The 15,191-nt window shown below is 52.5% G+C and overlaps 6 protein-coding genes across 6 annotated transcripts; 3 read left to right on the forward strand and 3 right to left on the reverse strand.

Moving 5' to 3' along the window:
• Nucleotides 1-4,181: 4,181 nt before the first annotated feature.
• On the reverse strand, nucleotides 4,182-4,451 carry BO82DRAFT_249039 (ankyrin repeat domain-containing protein; the record flags this gene model as incomplete). The annotated part of the gene is made up of 1 exon (XM_025630858.1): nucleotides 4,182-4,451. A coding segment is annotated over one exon (270 nt), but the record flags the coding sequence as incomplete, so codon positions are not given.
• A 2,147-nt stretch (nucleotides 4,452-6,598) lies between these two features.
• Nucleotides 6,599-8,049, forward strand: BO82DRAFT_339124 (zinc-dependent alcohol dehydrogenase family protein; the record flags this gene model as incomplete). The annotated part of the gene is made up of 7 exons (XM_025633464.1): nucleotides 6,599-6,651; nucleotides 6,716-6,773; nucleotides 6,834-6,903; nucleotides 6,954-7,239; nucleotides 7,290-7,435; nucleotides 7,488-7,800; nucleotides 7,856-8,049. Exons 2-7 carry the CDS (start codon nucleotides 6,736-6,738, stop codon nucleotides 8,047-8,049), a joined length of 1,047 nt encoding a protein of 348 aa, XP_025490087.1. The 5' UTR covers nucleotides 6,599-6,651; nucleotides 6,716-6,735.
• A 274-nt stretch (nucleotides 8,050-8,323) lies between these two features.
• BO82DRAFT_339129 (uncharacterized protein) lies at nucleotides 8,324-9,754 on the forward strand. Its single transcript, XM_025633465.1, has 2 exons — nucleotides 8,324-9,021; nucleotides 9,171-9,754. Exons 1-2 carry the CDS (start codon nucleotides 8,588-8,590, stop codon nucleotides 9,625-9,627), a joined length of 891 nt encoding a protein of 296 aa, XP_025490088.1. The 5' UTR covers nucleotides 8,324-8,587; the 3' UTR covers nucleotides 9,628-9,754.
• Nucleotides 9,755-9,854: 100 nt separating this feature from the next.
• BO82DRAFT_313882 (DnaJ family domain-containing protein) lies at nucleotides 9,855-11,397 on the reverse strand. The gene is made up of 2 exons (XM_025632494.1): nucleotides 11,187-11,397; nucleotides 9,855-11,099 (listed from the first exon to the last, which is right to left on the reverse strand). The coding sequence occupies exons 1-2, from the start codon at nucleotides 11,364-11,366 to the stop codon at nucleotides 9,921-9,923; spliced, it is 1,359 nt and encodes a 452-aa protein (XP_025490089.1). The 5' UTR covers nucleotides 11,367-11,397; the 3' UTR covers nucleotides 9,855-9,920.
• Nucleotides 11,398-11,922: 525 nt separating this feature from the next.
• Nucleotides 11,923-12,528, forward strand: BO82DRAFT_375969 (mitochondrial 37S ribosomal protein mS37; the record flags this gene model as incomplete). Its single annotated transcript, XM_025637508.1, has 3 exons — nucleotides 11,923-12,040; nucleotides 12,210-12,289; nucleotides 12,430-12,528. 3 exons carry the CDS (start codon nucleotides 11,923-11,925, stop codon nucleotides 12,526-12,528), a joined length of 297 nt encoding a protein of 98 aa, XP_025490090.1.
• Nucleotides 12,529-13,125: 597 nt separating this feature from the next.
• On the reverse strand, nucleotides 13,126-15,129 carry BO82DRAFT_313888 (cytochrome P450). Its single transcript, XM_025632495.1, has 3 exons — nucleotides 14,504-15,129; nucleotides 13,347-14,449; nucleotides 13,126-13,292 (listed from the first exon to the last, which is right to left on the reverse strand). Exons 1-3 carry the CDS (start codon nucleotides 14,833-14,835, stop codon nucleotides 13,156-13,158), a joined length of 1,572 nt encoding a protein of 523 aa, XP_025490091.1. The 5' UTR covers nucleotides 14,836-15,129; the 3' UTR covers nucleotides 13,126-13,155.
• Nucleotides 15,130-15,191: the final 62 nt, after the last annotated feature.

Here is a 15,191-nt window from a genome sequence, read left to right on the forward strand (position 1 = left end):
CCCCCCCCCCCTTTGGTCCACTTTTGGAGTATTGATCCAAGATCATCGCTGCACCCCAGTATCGTGGGACGAGAGGGATGGAAGAGGGGAGATTCAGATCGGGAGATCGATCAAGATAATCGCCAACGCCACCCGCAAGTCTATTCCTTGTGTTGGGCTCACTGCAGTGCAAGCCAACCGATATCAAGGAATGGATTATCCCTCTTCTCCCGAAAGAAAATCTCCGCAAGGGCACGTACCCACCGTATCAATCAATTCACCCCACTTCCCCCCTTCATTCCCCTTTGCCGTGCAATGCCCTTGCAACAACCTGTAAGATAGGGTCTTAAACCCTAAGCTGTAGTGATCAATATATGTGCATGAAATTCTCCGCGCTAAGCCCCAGGTTTCCCACCTGCAGCTTGGGCAGGGGGTGGGTGCAGTTGGGGATGATTCCAGGTACTACATAGACTTAAACATGCATGCAAGTGCTGCATGTAAGTGTACCCCTCTATTTGGTTCCTTACTTGTAACGCCCTGATGTAGCACGTATTCAGTGCGGAGATGCTTCACTTTAAGACAATCTGTCTGTATGCATGTAGAGTATACTTGCGAGGCAAACATTCAGTCCATCAGCTCCGAATGCACAAGACCGTCGTTGCTCTTCATGGTAGAGTATATACATAAGGAGGGGCCAGCCACCCTCTTGTCATGGTCGATAGAGGTCCCTGCTGCTGGTGATGATGATATTTTCTCGACCTCGAATTACCACCATACGTAGAAAGCGCGGTGCTGATGCCTAAGGATGTCTGCTTTGACATGTATAGGTACCATTCAGATCAGGGTCAGTGATCATGGACTTGCACCGTCAAACATGATGCTACTTGAATGCTACTTCGATATAAACGCATCAATTCCAGCCGACAATCGATCCCCCAGAACCTCCCGCCAGCATGCAAAGCACGCAATCTTATCGCTCTCCAGGGCAAACAAAGCAATCATACGTTCTAAGACATATAGTCACAAGTAGCCATACCACTCAACTCTCCAGAGATCCCAATCCACGCACCTCCTACGTAACAACCTCCCTCCCCCGATTCTCCTCATCTCATGCGCATTCTAAAGGACCGACCCGTCAGCCCAGGAATGCGTACCCCCCTCATCTCGCTTACTTACTTCCATTCCTCGTCTACCTGCACAGTCGCCAAGGAAGAAATGATCCTCGCATTCCATTCCCCCTTCAATCAAGTCCCGAGCAAGCCATTGCCGACGGTACCTGTACCCCTACACATCCCTCTGCACATCCCCCTCCCTTCCTGGCTTTGGATAGGCTAGCAGCCCATAACCCCCCTGTAACTGACGACCGTTCCGCGTGGCGTTCCGTCATCCATCATTCTTGGTGTGAGGAATAGGAACAGGAACCCGTGTATGTCGATCTGGGACGAAAGAGATAGGGTAGGAACTGTTCGATACGGTACCTGGATGGGTATGAGGTAAGGGGATCTGGATCTATGGGGTATTCTGTGCCCCCTGATAAGGGCCTGATAAGAGGTATTCTTGGAACCGTGCGAGGTGTTCGCATGTTCGCTGCCGATCTGTGAGGGTTCGGTGGATTCATCAGGTTGGGAGCCGTAGTTCGACCGATCGTTTCTTGTTGGGGAGTGGCTTCTGGGTATGTACTGTATGTTCTGTGCTGTATTGTGGTGTATATACAGTGTGCATAGTTCTGGGATGGGACATGGTGGTGGTGGTGGTGGGTTTTGTTTATATGGGTTGACCCGTTCCTATTCCAAGGAGGGTGCGTATGCAGTAGGGTAGGGTTGTCGTCGAAGTTCGGGTTAGAGTGATTGTGGAGAGGTGGGTACCGTGCATAATATATATGGATTGCACGTTGTACTTCACTTGATAGGCATACAGTACAGTATACTGCTGTTATTGAGCTGTTGGGCGAGCAGTTGGAGATTGATGTATACTACGGCACCAACTCATGTTAGATGTGTAGTCAGGATCACTGATTCTCGTCTCATGTACAGGAGCTTATGTCCTACTGTTGTGACTTCCAACTCAAAGAGCAGTGAGCCAGATCTAGATACGATATTTTCTGCTGGATCTGGCGGGTCTATGTAGTACAGAACAAGATAAGCGGCCTGGTAAGTAGTCCAATGGAGAGCACATCGAATCCAGACGCTCGACTCTTCGTATGCATATGGCATTGACCCACCACATCCGTGACACCGTTACTCCCCAAACCAGCCACTCACTCACTCCCTCACTCTATGCAAACCCAGAGCCGGCGTTCGAAGTTCACAACATAGTGATGGTCGGTGTACAGTACAAAGACAAACCCTTGTGCAGAGCCACGAATACTCCCGGCACAGGCAGGGTACCTGATAGCCCGGGCCGCCTGGAAGCCCTCTTCTGCTGGATACAGTACTATATATCTATTCCTGGGGGTTGGGAGGTTATACGAGGACTTGATCGTGGTGTTTGGAGATGTGCGTTGACCTGCTGCATGGACTTAGCAGGTACCCTAGGTAGGTAGAGGGTGGATTTTGGAATTGAAGAGGACGAGGCTATCGTCACACACCAGATGCAGATGTAGGTGACTAGATCAGAGAATATGGACTAGCGGTTACGCGGCAGTAGACAAAGTATCGCGATGAAAGATATATAGGGTTCTATGGTGGTCTTGAAGAAGTATGAGTCAAGTGATAGGATCGCTACTGCATATAGACGCGCCATCCAACAAACAGATTAAGAACTGAAGCGAGCGATTAGATGAATCCCGCTTCGGAATCCATCTATCACTCCGCTGTGTCGACCTCAAACAAGTACGAGATATCCAAGGAGTCTGCGCCCCAATCGACCATAATGCGCCGCTTCTCCTTCTTCTGCTTCCACTGAGTAATGTTCCCCAGGCAAGCATCACATCGTTCATGATCCGCCGCTCCGAGGTGAGCAAAATAATCCAACGCCGCCTGATTTTGGCTACAGACCGCATAATGCGCGGGCGGGTTGCCTGCGTCGTCCAAAAGCCACGGGTTTGCCCCGGCTTCTACCAGCAATCGTACGCACCGGAAGTTCTCTCCGCGGGCGGCCCAGTGTAGCGCTGTCGCCGCCTTCGAGTTGCCAGCGTTGACGTCGAAGGACCCTCGCGAAAACCCTAGTGTTGTGGCTGATGCTCCAACCCTGTCGTCAGGAACGGGCCGCGGCTCCCCTCCCATAAGAGCTAGAAGCAATTCCACTATGTTGGCAGCGCCTCGCCCAGCTGCGAATTGTAGATAGCTATTTCCCTCATTGTTGAGTTTGTGCAGATTCTTGCTGGCATGTATCATCTTCTGAATGATTTCAATATAGTCTCCCCTATTGCTGCAATCATTCACCTGACGCAGCATGATATGGATCGGCGTGTCGCCGCTTCCGTGCTCTGCGATGTCGACGTCTGCGCCTGCATCGACCAAAGATAGAATGAGCTTATGAAACCTGCGATGTAAATATGCCCCACTGGATGCGACGTGGAGGACGGTGCGCTCCGAGTCAAATGGGGCGGACAGATCCACCGCAGCTCTGCCAGTGCTGACTAGTTCTATGATCCGAGTGACTGCTTGCCATCCGAACTCGGTCGAGAGCCGCGACCAAAGTGAATCCAGGGAGAGTCGGGGCTGCAAGCGATGCTCCGGCCAGAACGCCGGGCCTCGACGGAGAAGTAAACGAAACACGTCCTCCGGGCCGTCCAGTGCTCGGTCGATGGCACTTTTGCCATATACGTCCACGGTCAGAAGATCGCTATCGAAATCGAGAAGTAGCTCAATCAATGATACACAGCCGCAGGAAACGGCGTTGTGGAATGGAGTGACGCCTCGGATATTAGGGGCGAGGATGTCACCGCGCGATTCTGTCCCCGCCTCCAAGAGAAGCTTCACGACTTCCGTATGCCCTTGTTTACAAGCCAGGTTCAAAGCTGTATCGCCGGTGGAGGTCCTCCCGAAAGGGTCAGCATGGTGAGCAAGTAAGTACTCCACGATGGGGATGTATCCCTGCCAGGAGGCTAAGTGCAGCACGGTATAGCCCTGCGCACCAGGTGTATTGATGTCGCCTTTAGCGCTGGTGATACTAGAGATGAAAATTCTTGAAAAGTCTGTCAGGCCATGAATGACGACCATTTCAAAAGGGGAAGCCCCATCTGCGTGACTTGTGAACACATCCGCACCCAGCTTGAGCAGGTGCGCCGTTACGTCTAGATGACCCCCACGGACTGCCATATGCAATGGTGTCTGACAGTATCGATCGACTGCGTTGATATCTGCCCCAAGGTCTGATAGAGCCTGAACGACATCAAGGTGGCCCTGATACGCCGCTAGATGCAAAGGAATGACTCCATCCTCGTTCTTTGCATTGACGTCTGCCCCTTGGCGGATAAGGATGCCAAGCAGGCGCAGATTACCTGCTCCTGCAAAATGGTGTACCAGCGTAGAGCGACCTTGACCCGGAAATGTGTGGCTCGGGACTCGAGTAAAGTAATCAACTGCATACTGTGATGACCAGGTCTTGATGTTACTCCAGGAAGAGCGATAGGTGACAGGACTGGCACAATGGAGTCGGATCCATTTGGTATAAAGCTGGGGGTACAACAGCAGTGCAAATCTCTTTGCGGAGCTGGTCAACGCGGCGAGAGATTTGGGGCCGAGAAAGTTCCCCAGATACAAAATAAGCTCGGGAGGAAGGCTGTCCAGACTCATACTGACCGCTGAAAGGAAACAAAAGGTCAGAATGAAAGAGCCCCTGCTAAACTTATATGTGAAGGGGGCTGGCTTCATGGAATGTCCCGTAAGGCAGTCTTGCAGGCTTGCTGCTGGTCCCCTTGCGCATGGAAGACCCCATGGTGAATTCTCATTGGGCTAGTCTGCAGTGAGGGAGATGAATATGACCATATGGCATATTGTGCTCCCACCGAGATCAAGGAAAGGATTGATGCGCATGGAAGAGAAGCCATTTTCAGAGGATCACATGGCGTTGATGCTTCAGCAAGCTTCGTGATGGTAAGATTCCGGGAGAGGCGTCCTTTGAAATCATGTGACCATTCTGTCTGAATTGATGCTCTCACATCTTTGGTAGTTAATCACTGGTTGTGGTTTGGATGTATGGTGAAGTTATCCACAAAAAGCATCCGACTTGTTGATAGGCTGTTGCTCATTGGATCTTGGTGCAGTGATTGACCGGACATAGTCCATCTCACATGCTGATTTGCCAGGCAGCCTTACATCCTGTCGCGCGGAATGGACTCCCAGTGGCACCTTTGTCTTCTCTTGGCCTCGCCTATCTTGTCGACTGGGCGTGTTATGTACACAAGTTGGTCGACACAGGCAGGTAGCAGGCTTGAACCGTGGGCTGCATACGTACACACACGTCCGTAGTGCATGCATCTCTCCGAAGCCTGGACGGTGGGTGGAGGGCCCCGTTGCTCTTGTGCAGCATCTTTCATCGGTCAATGTCCATGAAAAAGACTGAGCTCAGCGTCTGAGACGTGGACCCGTTGATTTACTACTGACTAGTGCGGTTGCGGTGGAGCAGCGGTGAGTCTGTTGCTTTGGAAGCATCTAGATCCCTCCGGACGGGTTGGTTTGGCATCCCCAACTTCCCCTTTGTCGGGGAACAATCCTCCGCTCAATCATCGGCTCATCTTTCTTTCTTCCCGAGGAATGGTGGTGGTAAAGCCAGAGAGTCGAATGGAATCATCGGGATCGTGTACTTCCCGGCTGAGTGTCGTGATCGGTATCTTGCTTGGAAGATTCAGGGGTGGATGGGATCTGGAAACAGGAACAGGAACGAAAGAATCAGACGATGCGGAGAGCATGGAGGAAAGGAAAAGAAGCTAGTTAAACAAGGCAAGTCCAGAGAAAGTGGGGTTGAAATTGAAGCCATGAAGTCACTTGGTGGAGATGAAGTTAAAGTTGGGTTTAGTTGGGATCAGTTAGATCAGTTGGGTTTAGTCTCGGCACGGGATGAAGTCATGCTACCAGAAACCCGAAGTACGGTGTACTTCCCGATACCTGGCCGTCGCTGCTCCGAGATTAGTCCTGCCGGGTACCGAGAGGTACAGTGTACACAGTACAGTAGTGTCTGTGAGTTTATACTGTATGTCTCTCTATCAGTTTGTTTGTAGATCAAACTGCCAGTCTGATTGTCAAAACGATAATAAAGTTGGGCCGATGTGCTGTAGCTTTTCTGTAGTCAGGGATAGGCATTGAACATGGGCCATATTAGAAAGTTTGCCCGTACTGCTGTCCTCCCAATTGGTTTCAGCCTGCCAGCCCTCACACACACCCTGTCAGCCCATGCATGAAGCCGGGATGAAAGAAACCGCCGTCTGTCCGTACAGTACAGACAGACAAACAAACAACAGACAGTCTGTTTTGGATTCAATCGGGCAATGCACTGGCATTCCCCTGTCCCCACTCTCTATACTCCTCGTCCTTGCTCTGACTTCATTTTCCCTCCTCGTTCTTCGACCTCTCGTTCCTCCATTGACTTTTCGCCTGCATTCAAATAGCCTCAACTTCCCCCTCGATCATGGTTCATTCTTCATCCCATCTCTTCCTCTCTCCAACATTCATCTTCACAGATACCCCACCTGATCGCTGCCTCTTTCCTTCTATACCCTTTCTTCATCTTGTAGGTCACTGCTTATCCTGTCGGCGATCGGTTAGCCTGGTCATCGTGACTAATATCTCGACAGCAGAGCTCACATCAATCAACATGGCTGCTAACCTCCCCAAGACCATGAAGGCCCTCCGGTAGGTTATGAACGGTTCCCCTTCGCTGACTGTCCTCAACCAATGCTGATCCAATCATAGCTATGAGGAGCCCTTGAAGCACGGCATTGCCGAGGTTCCCTTGCCCACTATTCGTGACAACGATGTCTTGGTAAGCCTTACAGACATTGAGTGTATCAGACCTTCACTGACTCGCAACAGATCAAGGTCAAGGCCTGCGGTGTCTGCGGTACCGATTTGCACATCCACGAGGGGGAGTTTATTGCCAAGTTCCCTCTCGTCCCCGGCCACGAGACGGTTGGTGTTGTGGCCGCCGTCGGCTCCAAGGTCAAGGGCTTCGAGATTGGTGAGCGTGTGGTGGCCGACAACTCTGAGCTTTGCGGCGAGTGCTTCTACTGCCGTCGGGGAGACGAGCTGTTCTGTGAGAACTTTCAGGCTCACGGTGTCACCATGAACGGTGGCTTTGCTGAGTACTGCGCCTACCCTGGTATGCTCGTCTGACCTTCTTATACCACGGCATCGGCTAACATAGCGTAGCTGGCAGGGTGTTCAAGATCAAGAACCTCTCGGACGTCGACGCCACTCTTCTGGAGCCCGCTTCCTGCGCCGCTCACGGTCTCGACAAGATCGCCCCGAAGATGGGCTCGTCCGTTCTGTTGTTCGGTGCTGGACCCACTGGTCTGGTAGGTGCCTCGCATCCAAGTTTCTATTTCGAATCCGGCTGACTCCTTCCAGATTCTGGCTCAGCTGCTCCGTCAATGCGGTGGCTGCCGTGTCGTTGTTGCTGCCCCTGAGGGTCTCAAGATGGACCTGGCCAAGTCCCTCGAGGCTGGTGACGAGTACATTGCTCTTTCCCGCAGCGACCCCAGCGCCCAGTTCCAGAAGCTCAAGGATGAGAACCCCTATGGCTTCGACATTGTCGTTGAGGCTACCGGTAGCGTCAAGATTCTGGAAGACTCGATCAACTATGTCCGTCGCGGTGGTAAGCTCGTCGTGTACGGCGTGTACTCCAACAAGGACCGTGTCTCTTGGCCTCCTAGCAAGATCTGTAAGTCGTTTTGTCTGTCTTGTCTCCAGTGAGTGTAATTGCTAATGCTTCATAGTCGGCGACGAGATCACCATCCTGGGTAGTTTCTCCGAGGTGTACAAGTTCCCTGCTGCCATTGACTACTTGGACTCTGGCAAAGTCAAGGTCAAGGGCATTGTCAACAAGGTGTTCAAGATCGAGGAGTGGGAGCAGTGCTTGGAGAGCATGAAGAACAAGTCTGCCATTAAGGCGGCTATAACCTTTGATTAGACTGGCATAGCTGGCTATGCTCCTAAGTAATGATTAACGAATGAATTTTTATGATCCACTCGCGTGCTCGTCGACGACGAATTCCGTAGCTTTGATCTTTAGGTGCTGTGGGAAGGTGTTGTAGTATTTATGGAAAAGTAGCCGGTGGGTCGGCGTCACCAAGGTCCTTCCCCTCGCTGCATCAGAATGACCTCAAGTATGACCTGTCAGTCGTTAAACTCCTATTTTAATATCATGTCAACGACTAAATTAATCTCACCATAAATTACGGCTACTGTAATCGCATAGACTAGCATTTGTCCATTCAACGAGTGTGAATCGTCGTAATACGCATTAAGCACAGCTCAAGTGGATCCTCCTTCCTTATCGATAAGCAACTCCAACCCGTCACTTTCTGTCTCTCTCGCTCTCTCCCGAAAGCACTGCATCTTGCTGCCTACTTTCTAACTCAACTCAAGCCTCCAATCTCCTATCCCAGCTTCCACACTCGCTCCTCTCCATATTCCCCTCCTTTGTCCCAACACCTCGAAGAACGAAGATGGTCAAACCCCTAACCTTCAAAGGCGACAAGCCCCACAAATCCAAAAAGCGCAAAGCCGACCCCTCCCTCCCGAGCAGCACCGCCAAAAAGCCCACCTCGACACACCCAACAGCATCCGATTACTCCGGCGCCAATGATGTGGTGACCGCTACCGAACATATCAACCACGATGAGGACGAGAACCCCGAAGACCAATCGTGGGTTTCCGCCGACGTGCCCTCGGACATCGCCGGCCCGATCCTCCTCGTCCTCGCCAGCCAACCGCCGACGTGCATCGCCAGCGATGCGCACGGGAACGTCTTCACCTCCGACCTCGAGAACCTCATCGAGGGGAACCCCAACACGGCGGAACCGCACGATGTGCGGCAGGTGTGGGTGGCGACGAAAGTGGCGGGCGTGGAGGGGTGGAGTTTTAAGGGGTCGCATGGGCGGTATGTTTTCTCCCCGATGGGCTTATATGGAGTTCGCCCTGCTATGGGTGTGGTGCATTGTGGGGTTGGTTCGTAGAGGGTAGGGCGGGATATTGGGGCGTTACTCGGAAGGTCATTGTGCTAATGTGTGAGTGTGTTGGGGGAAACAGGTATCTATCGAGCGACAAACACGGGATCCTGAGCGCAACCTCCTCCGCAGTATCGCATTACGAGACCTTCAATGTCCATCCCGCCGCGGTGCCGCGCACGTTCTCCATTCAGACGGGGACCAGCGAGTCCGAGGAGAGCACCTTCATCAGTGTGGCGGAGGTACCCTCGAAGACAACGGCGTCCGGGGTGAAGCTCGAGGTGCGCGGGGATACGGGGACGCTGTCGGCGGATACAAATGTCCGGATACGGATGCAGGCGCGGTTCAAGCCCAAGATCAAGGCCAGTAAGGAGATTAAGGCGCGGGAGAAGGTCAGTCGGAAGGAGTTGGAGGGCATTGTGGGGAGGCGGCTGGAGGAGGATGAGGTGCGGAGGCTGCGCAAGGCGAGGAGAGAGGGCGACTTCCATGAGGTGGTGCTGGATGTGAGGGTGCGGGGGAAGCATGATAAGTTTGCTTGAGCACGTTTTTGGGTTTATGAAGAATGTGGTTTGATATGGGTTGGAGCTTTGGTACTGATCTATAATCAGTCATATATCAATCCATTTGCATATATCCTGCTTTGTGGTTTATCAATGCTGGCGCTGTAGGTTATGAATATTGATTCCAGGCTGCCCGCCTGTTGAACATGGACTCTGGAGCCGGAATGGTGACCTGGTAGTTCGAGATGAAGAGACAACTCCTTTGTGCTTGTATAGACATGAGTGGATTGACTATGGTACAAATTTATTAGACATATACATATTTCACTGGTCTATTCCTTCTTGGCGAAGAGGTCCCGCCAAAACTGCTTGAATCCATACCCCTTCGAATGATCCTCTTCGTACACTCGCACCGTATGTGAGGTACTCAAAGATTCCAGGATGCTAGCAGCTTTGGGCCCGTCCATAGCCGGTCCTCGAGCCCGCTCAGTTGCTCGTCGTTTGATCTCCTCAGCCAGACCAGGAGCTACTTCGGTATAACAAGCGTTCAGCTCCCGCTCAAGGTTGATATACGGCTTTTGCGCCACCGGTGGAGCCATTAGATTGTAGGACCGTGTTTGCGCGTTCAGGTTCTTGACCATGAGTTCCAGGAACGAGCGCTCGGTATTGAGATACTGCGGGTCACGGAGAGGCGAGACATGAGGTAAGGGCTCCTTCTCCGGAATTTCGTCGGCTGGTGCTGCAGTCGTACTTGCGTCGGAAGAGTCCTGCTCTTCACCGCTACTCCCGCTGCTGCTGCTGGAGTCTCTAAAAGCTTGCTCGATCTTAATCCGTTCAGTCAAGCGAACCTCCGCCGCGGCATACGCCTGCGCCCGACGCATTTGCGCCTCCAACGGTCCGCCCTCACTGGCAATCAGTCGGGCAGCGTGCCGTCGCCACTCAGCCCTCAGCCGGGACCGGAACCGATCAACCTCCCTCGCCAGATCCTGTTGCTTTTCAATCCAAGGCGGCACGATCTCCTGCTTCTGGATTATTTTGTTCATAAAGTACTCCGTTGTGTCGATGAAGGGACTGTTCGCATTATGATCCGTGGTCACGTTCACCCCTTTGCCCCGCTTGATCTTGTTGAATTGTCCACGCGCGATCGCATCCTCGATCCGCTCATTCGCCAACGCTGTCAGTCCTTGCAAGGTGGCCGGCATCGGCCGCGCCCCGGGCGAGAACCGCTCCCTCATCTCCCGGCGCATCGCCTCTCGCTCTTCTTCCGACGGCCCCGAGCTTTGTGCCAGGGTGTATGTTGCCGTGCGCTCCTTCGCCCGGGCGAGACGCAAGCCGGCCGACTCGTTGGACTTGGGCTTGATCCGCATGTCGACGGGGTTGGGGATCTTGAAGGGCGTGCGCATCGGTTTAATCGAGCTATCCAGCATGCGTAGGGTGACGTCGTGGAGGTTTTCCGTGCCGGTCCAGGGCTCCGCGCCGGCGATGTCTCGTGTACCTTGTCCTGCGCTAACCTGTACCGCAATAGAAGATTCTTTGTATTAGCATACTTCAGGATCCTGTTGAGCGGAATAGTATCAGGAAAGGATGAAGAACCATACCGGCGTATTGACTGTAGCATGTGCACTCGCATACTCGCTCTGGAATGCCGCCGCCGCCACCCGTTCCTCCAGCTGTTTCTTCAGCTCTTCCGAAAACCCAGCGGACTCGAGGTTCTTGCGTGCGGATCGACCGCCTTCGAGCATAGCTTCCTCGGTCATCTCGGATAGTCGACGAGCCATGGCCCCTTGCTCCGGGGACTTCTCATTTTGGGGTTCGCTGCTGCTGCTGCTGCTGCTGCTGCTGCTGCTGCTGCTGCTGCTGTCATCGCTCTGTTTCGCAGTTGCCGCATCTTGCCGCCCCCGCGCACTGCTGCTGGCAAGACATCGACACGTCGAAGGGGAGGGCTGGATGTGGCGTGTCGTCCGCAGCGCAACAAGAGTATTCACGTATAAGGTGCGCACATGCCTTCTGCTCATTCTTATTGGTAATTGCAATCTTTCAATGTTGAGCATTGAATGTCGTATCCGCAAGCATCGCACCTAGCTTCTTATCAGCGAACGCCGCCGCCGCCGCCGCCGCTGCTGTCGGGATTATGTCAGCGAGTCTCTATGGATTGCGAACCTCCGCGGGCAAAATTGTCCCAAAGTCTTGGCAGGATTGATTGCCCTTCCCCTTCGACCCGGTAGCATAACTTTGGCATTGAGCTTGTCGCATCAACGATTCCTGCTTTCGTTCTTCTTCTTATCATACCGCCTGGTCTCGAGCACAACATAGACCTCACGCAAATCGTCAACCATGCCTGCCTCCACCCGTCTCACCCCCATCCGTCTCCAGACCATCAACCACCTGCGCGTCCGGAGACCCAACAAGAACGAGCCCAACGGCTGTGTCAATGTGATGTCCGCGATGCTGAGTACGTCTTCCTCCTAATCTGTTGTTCAGAAATCTCCGGAGACACCGCTGGATCTAGCCTGGTGCGAATTCTCGGGGCCCTTCATCTCAAGCCTTAGATATTCGTCATGAACCGACATACAGAACCCCTCAGCAAAAACCATCTTAGCTAACATTGCCATTGAAAATAGGTTGCTGGGCTTCGGCCGGTGGTTCCATCGAAGGGTGCGCGGCTCTGGAACAGCAATTGAGACAGTGCATGGATGCTCCTGTACGTATTCCCTATTTCTTTCATTCTGGTGTCTTGTTTCACCCTTCGCTTGTCCATACAATTCCGCCTCTTCAGATATTTTCTTCCATTTATCAAGTCGAAAGAGGGCTGGGCTAATCCTTTGCTTCAAAAAACCACAGAGACCCAAGCGCCAGGGACGCAGCACCATCAACTACCACCTCATGAGAATGTTCCCCAACGTCCGTGGACCGCAGAAGAAGGATGGTGTTTTGGGTTAGGAGGCTTTCCGCTTCTGGTTGTGTTTTTCATTTATTCTTCCCCTTGGGGTTCTTTCAATGTGTTTGGGAGCGAAGTTCAGGCTGAGCATTAATGGTCCTGGTGTGGTTGGGGTCGGGGGTCTGGGGTCTGGGAGATCTGGCGCGTCCTGGGTCCAGGTTGCTTTTGGCTACACGGGCTTGTTGTGCTGGGATGCAGGCGGATGGGTGTAAGTCAGGGCAGGAATTCAGAGGCTCGATGTTGGTCGGGTGGATAGGGCAGGTCAGGACCAAGGTCGGCTGAATCAGGGCATAGGGGCTTGTAGCTGTGACTGCGGCTGCGGCCGCGGCTGGAGATGGACATACTGTATTCTATTGTTCTAACTGGAGTTTTTTTTATTTATGGTTTAAAAGATAAGTTTGAAGTGTTTATGATAATGATTAGTGCGTAGTTGGTGGTCTTGCGGCTGGGTTGCTATAGTACAGCGTTAGAGGCTTCTGCCCTTCGAAGAAATGCCGATGACTACGCGGTTGCAATCATGGTATAGATGTTGTCATTCACCGGATATTATGTTATTGATACGGGATTACATGGATGCACAGCGTATCTTCATAAATTATGTGAGCTAAACCATAAGGTAGTCTGGTCTATCAGGCAGTTTCGAACCGCAAGATCAACTTCTCGCCTCGAGGCTTGACAGTGTAAGCATCAATCGCCTCGATATCGTCATCATTGACGATGGAGGTCTTGAAGTTCGTGTAGATGGCTGCCACAGCCAGTTTCATTTCTGACGAAGAATGGTTAGACAAGCACCACCTACATTACAGACAAAAGGACTCACCTTGCAGGGCTAGATTGCTACCCACACACATCCGTCCACCGCTGCCAAAAGCCCAAAACCACCGTCTTCGCTCCTCCAGCTCGGCGGCCGAGTTCTGACCTTTGAGCCACCGTTTCGGCTCCCATGATTCAGGCTCAGGGTAGACAGTGGGGTTGCGGTGGAGCGAATAGGCTTGCGCATTCACCCTAGTGTTTGCGGGGATATCGCTGTAACCTGCAAGCGTGCAGCTTGGAGAGGGCGTCACGCGTGGCTGGATCCCTGGGATCGGCGCGTGCAGGCGCAGCGTCTCCGTAACTATGGCTTCGAGGAGAGGTAATGCGTCAATTGACTTGGGAGACGGGAGTTCTCGGGAGGAATCAGGCCGGGGATAGGTGAGTCTTGGCTCAAGAGTCAAAAGCTCTTTGCGGAGCTCGTCCTGTAGCTCGGGGTGCTTGGAAAGCTCCCAGAAGAGGTAGGTCAGGGCCACGGCACTAGTCTCGTGGCCAGCTGTGAGATGATCGTACAACTCACAGGCAATCTTACACTTTTGTTTCTCGGGGTCTTCGTCTGGCAATCCAGTAGCCTTCTGCTGCTTGGTGATGCCTTGCTTGAGCTGTTTGTATACCATCGGTTCGGTTTCCAGCTTGGTAGACGTCATGCATTCGTCGGCCTTGTCGCAGAAACCTAGCCCCCATGCGTCCAGCACCTCGTTGGCCTCATCGCACCATTTCGGAATGAGGCGGAGTCCAATCTTCTTGGTCCATGCCAGCAAGTCAGGAACTTCTTGGTGGTAGAATTCGAACGGCTTTCTGCATTGGTAAAGGTGCAGCATCTTGCGGCGGAAGGCCTCATCTTGAAGGAAATTGGAACCATTGGCCAGCCCGTAGAGATACGAGGATACGAAGTCCATGGTCAATCCTTGGTTCAGATCGTGCATGTCCACCAGGACGTTATCTGTCACTGCCTTGTAGATTAGAGGCAGAAAACGGTCAAGCATGATCGTTTCGGAGATCAGGTGGATGTGTGGTGATGACTGCAGGAACGACTTGCTGTAGATGTTGGACAGCAGCCTCTTGCGGCTCGAGTGCGCCTTATTATCGGTCATGGTGAACATGCTTACAGTTCTAGACACTACTGTTAGTACTTCGACAATGATGAGGGCCTTGTAATGACCTCACCCAAAGGACCCGAATACTCGTGGGTACCATTCATGTTTCTCGAAGCCGCCAGTGTATACACTTTTGATGCCGCCGTCAACGCAATTGATTGAGATCTCAGAAGGCCCAAGTCTCACAATGGGCCCAAGCTTCTCGTGAGCCGCCTGAATGGTTCGATTGTTCAGGGCTTGGTATCTTTTCCAGATAATCCAAGCGGGAGATATGGGTGCTGTCCAATGTGCATTTGGGATTTTGGACAACGGTGATAGGAATGTCGGATAGATGATTAATTTGTAGGCCAACACGAGGACGCAGGTGATGGCTGCGACGTTAGTGATAGCAGAAACTGCCATGATGCTGTGGAGATCCAGATGCAGTGTCGGCAGTGCTAGACGTTTGCGACGTCTTCAGTAATGACCTTGGACAATCTGTGAGTGCACCTCGGCAAACAAGATTTGCGCAAGTAGATCGGCTATTTCCGGTATACAGAGTAGTATGGAAGCTACCAAGCACAAGATGCCTCCCTTGCGCCCAGGGACAGAATCGTCCTTTGAAAGTACCGTAAGAGCACAGGAAGTATACCAATTCAGAGTCCTTCCAGACAAGCAAGTTGAGTCAAGAGCAAGCGCAGCATGACTCACTTTTTGTAGACAGACAAAGCTTCTTTAAGCGGGGAAAGACGCATCAGTGCTGCGATAAGAACATGTAG

The sequence above is a fragment of the Aspergillus uvarum genome, assembly GCF_003184745.1.
Source record: "Aspergillus uvarum CBS 121591 unplaced genomic scaffold BO82scaffold_41, whole genome shotgun sequence".
NCBI lineage: Eukaryota > Fungi > Ascomycota > Eurotiomycetes > Eurotiales > Aspergillaceae > Aspergillus > Aspergillus uvarum.

Coding starts and splice junctions, on each gene's coding strand:
- BO82DRAFT_313882 (XM_025632494.1), bottom strand. CDS start 11,366: ATGGCTCGTCGACTATCCGAGATGACCGAGGAAGCTATGCTCGAAGGC. Junction 11,100..11,186: donor ATGCTACAGTCAATACGCCG/GTATGGTTCTTC, acceptor ATTGCGGTACAG/GTTAGCGCAGGACAAGGTAC.
- BO82DRAFT_313888 (XM_025632495.1), bottom strand. CDS start 14,835: ATGGCAGTTTCTGCTATCACTAACGTCGCAGCCATCACCTGCGTCCTC. Junction 14,450..14,503: donor CGAGTATTCGGGTCCTTTGG/GTGAGGTCATTA, acceptor AGTAGTGTCTAG/AACTGTAAGCATGTTCACCA. Junction 13,293..13,346: donor TAGCAATCTAGCCCTGCAAG/GTGAGTCCTTTT, acceptor ATTCTTCGTCAG/AAATGAAACTGGCTGTGGCA.
- BO82DRAFT_339129 (XM_025633465.1), top strand. CDS start 8,588: ATGGTCAAACCCCTAACCTTCAAAGGCGACAAGCCCCACAAATCCAAA. Junction 9,022..9,170: donor TTTAAGGGGTCGCATGGGCG/GTATGTTTTCTC, acceptor TGGGGGAAACAG/GTATCTATCGAGCGACAAAC.